Raw genomic sequence first — 1,533 nt, 5'->3', positions numbered from 1 at the left:
CCGTCCCGCTCCGCCCGGTTCCGTCCCGCTCCGCCCGGTCCCGCCCCGCCGGTTTAAAGTTTCCCAGCTCGGCCTCTGATTGGTCCGGAAAGTTTCTCCGGGCCGAATAACTTCACCGCTCCGCGTCCGGAGGCGAGCAGAGGCGGCCGGGCATCCTGCGCAGCGCTTCGGGCCGACATGGAGGCTCCGGCGGACAGAACTGCAGCTTCACAGCGGGAGGTTTAAATAATAAAAGCAGGTTTGGGAATAAAACATAAATATTTTTAGCGTCAACTGGGGTTGAAAATGCCTGGATCTGGGCGCTGGAATAACGCAACCTGGATTTTGCTTCTGGCCATTTTTCACTCGTGTTTTTCAAGTTACTCTGAAGATCAGTGCAGCTGGAGAGGAAGGCGAGTATTTATTCAGTTTCATTCCAACATTAAATCGGGTGAAAATCAGACCTCAGGTGATTTGGATGCAACATGCTGAAAGTTTAAAATGTCTGCAGCTTCATCCAGACAAAAACGAGCCGATTTTATTTCCATCGCTTCTGTTTTTCTGACATCTTTTCAGATCTTCGTGAAGTTTTCACTAAAACTGAGGCCATGCTGGGAACTCGAGCCGTTTTCTCACAGATCAGCCACCAGGGGGCGCTTTGCGTTATTTTTATCCTTTCCTGTAATTTTTCAGAAACCTGTATATGTTTTTTTTGTTTTTTTGACAAAGTTACTTTAATTTCATCTTGGACGTCGTGAAACAGTTTTATAGTATAACTGCCCAGGGGTGGTTAAAAGAGTGGGGCAGGTGGGGGCCACTGACCATCTGTAAACTCATGAAATTAGAATTTTATTATATTTTTTTGGTACTTGTAAAATGATGCTAAACAAAATATTAATTAGTTCTTTTTTATCACTGCAAAAAAGTATATTTTACTACACTTGAAATAAGAAAACTAACCTAAAGTAACTTTTAGGTAAGATAAAAAACTCTTTTGAATATAGTTTTAAAAATCACCAAGTTTCACTGGAAGATTTTCTTACTTATAAAATGAAAAATATCTCATTATAAGTGTTAAATAACTATTGACTTAAAATAAGCTCCTATATCTTTGTTACTGTTGAGTTGGTCTTATTTCCAGTGCTATGATACAGAAACTAGACAAAAATACTTTGTAGGATTTACTTTTTTATAGGAGGCAACTTTATAAATACATCCATAAATACATGACGCAACTTAAACAAGTGATGTCTGAAACTGAACTGCAGATAATAACTCAGTTTAATCATGTTTTCAAAGTCTGAAATGTCCTGATGCTCTTGGGCTGTGGTGGTTTTTCATGTGGGCAGTTGCCCAGGGCGTCACTGGACCGGTGGGTGGTGGAGTGGGGAGATGTTGTCAGCACCAGATAAAATGGGTTAGAAAACTTTTTTATCCCTCTTTGTGTGTAAAATGAAGTTGGGAAGATGGAGATTATTTTACAAGATCTGCACCAAACCGCACTGCAGAGTTCAGAAGCAGACGGATCAGGAAAATAAAAACTTGGGGGGGAAA

The 1,533-nt window shown here is 41.0% G+C and overlaps 1 protein-coding gene across 1 annotated transcript in view; it reads left to right on the top strand.

Moving 5' to 3' along the window:
• The first annotated feature begins 40 nt into the window (after positions 1 to 40).
• Positions 41 to 1,533, top strand: part of metrn (meteorin, glial cell differentiation regulator) — a 7,004-nt gene continuing 5,511 nt past the window's right edge. The window contains exon 1 of the mRNA XM_008436367.2: positions 41 to 392. Coding sequence (XP_008434589.1) covers positions 286 to 392 — 107 coding nt within the window. The 5' untranslated portion in view covers positions 41 to 285. The remainder of the gene's footprint in view (positions 393 to 1,533) is intronic.

The sequence above is a fragment of the Poecilia reticulata genome, linkage group LG19 (assembly GCF_000633615.1).
Source record: "Poecilia reticulata strain Guanapo linkage group LG19, Guppy_female_1.0+MT, whole genome shotgun sequence".
Lineage (NCBI taxonomy): Eukaryota > Metazoa > Chordata > Actinopteri > Cyprinodontiformes > Poeciliidae > Poecilia > Poecilia reticulata.
This window is presented reverse-complemented; position numbering and strand designations above follow the sequence as displayed.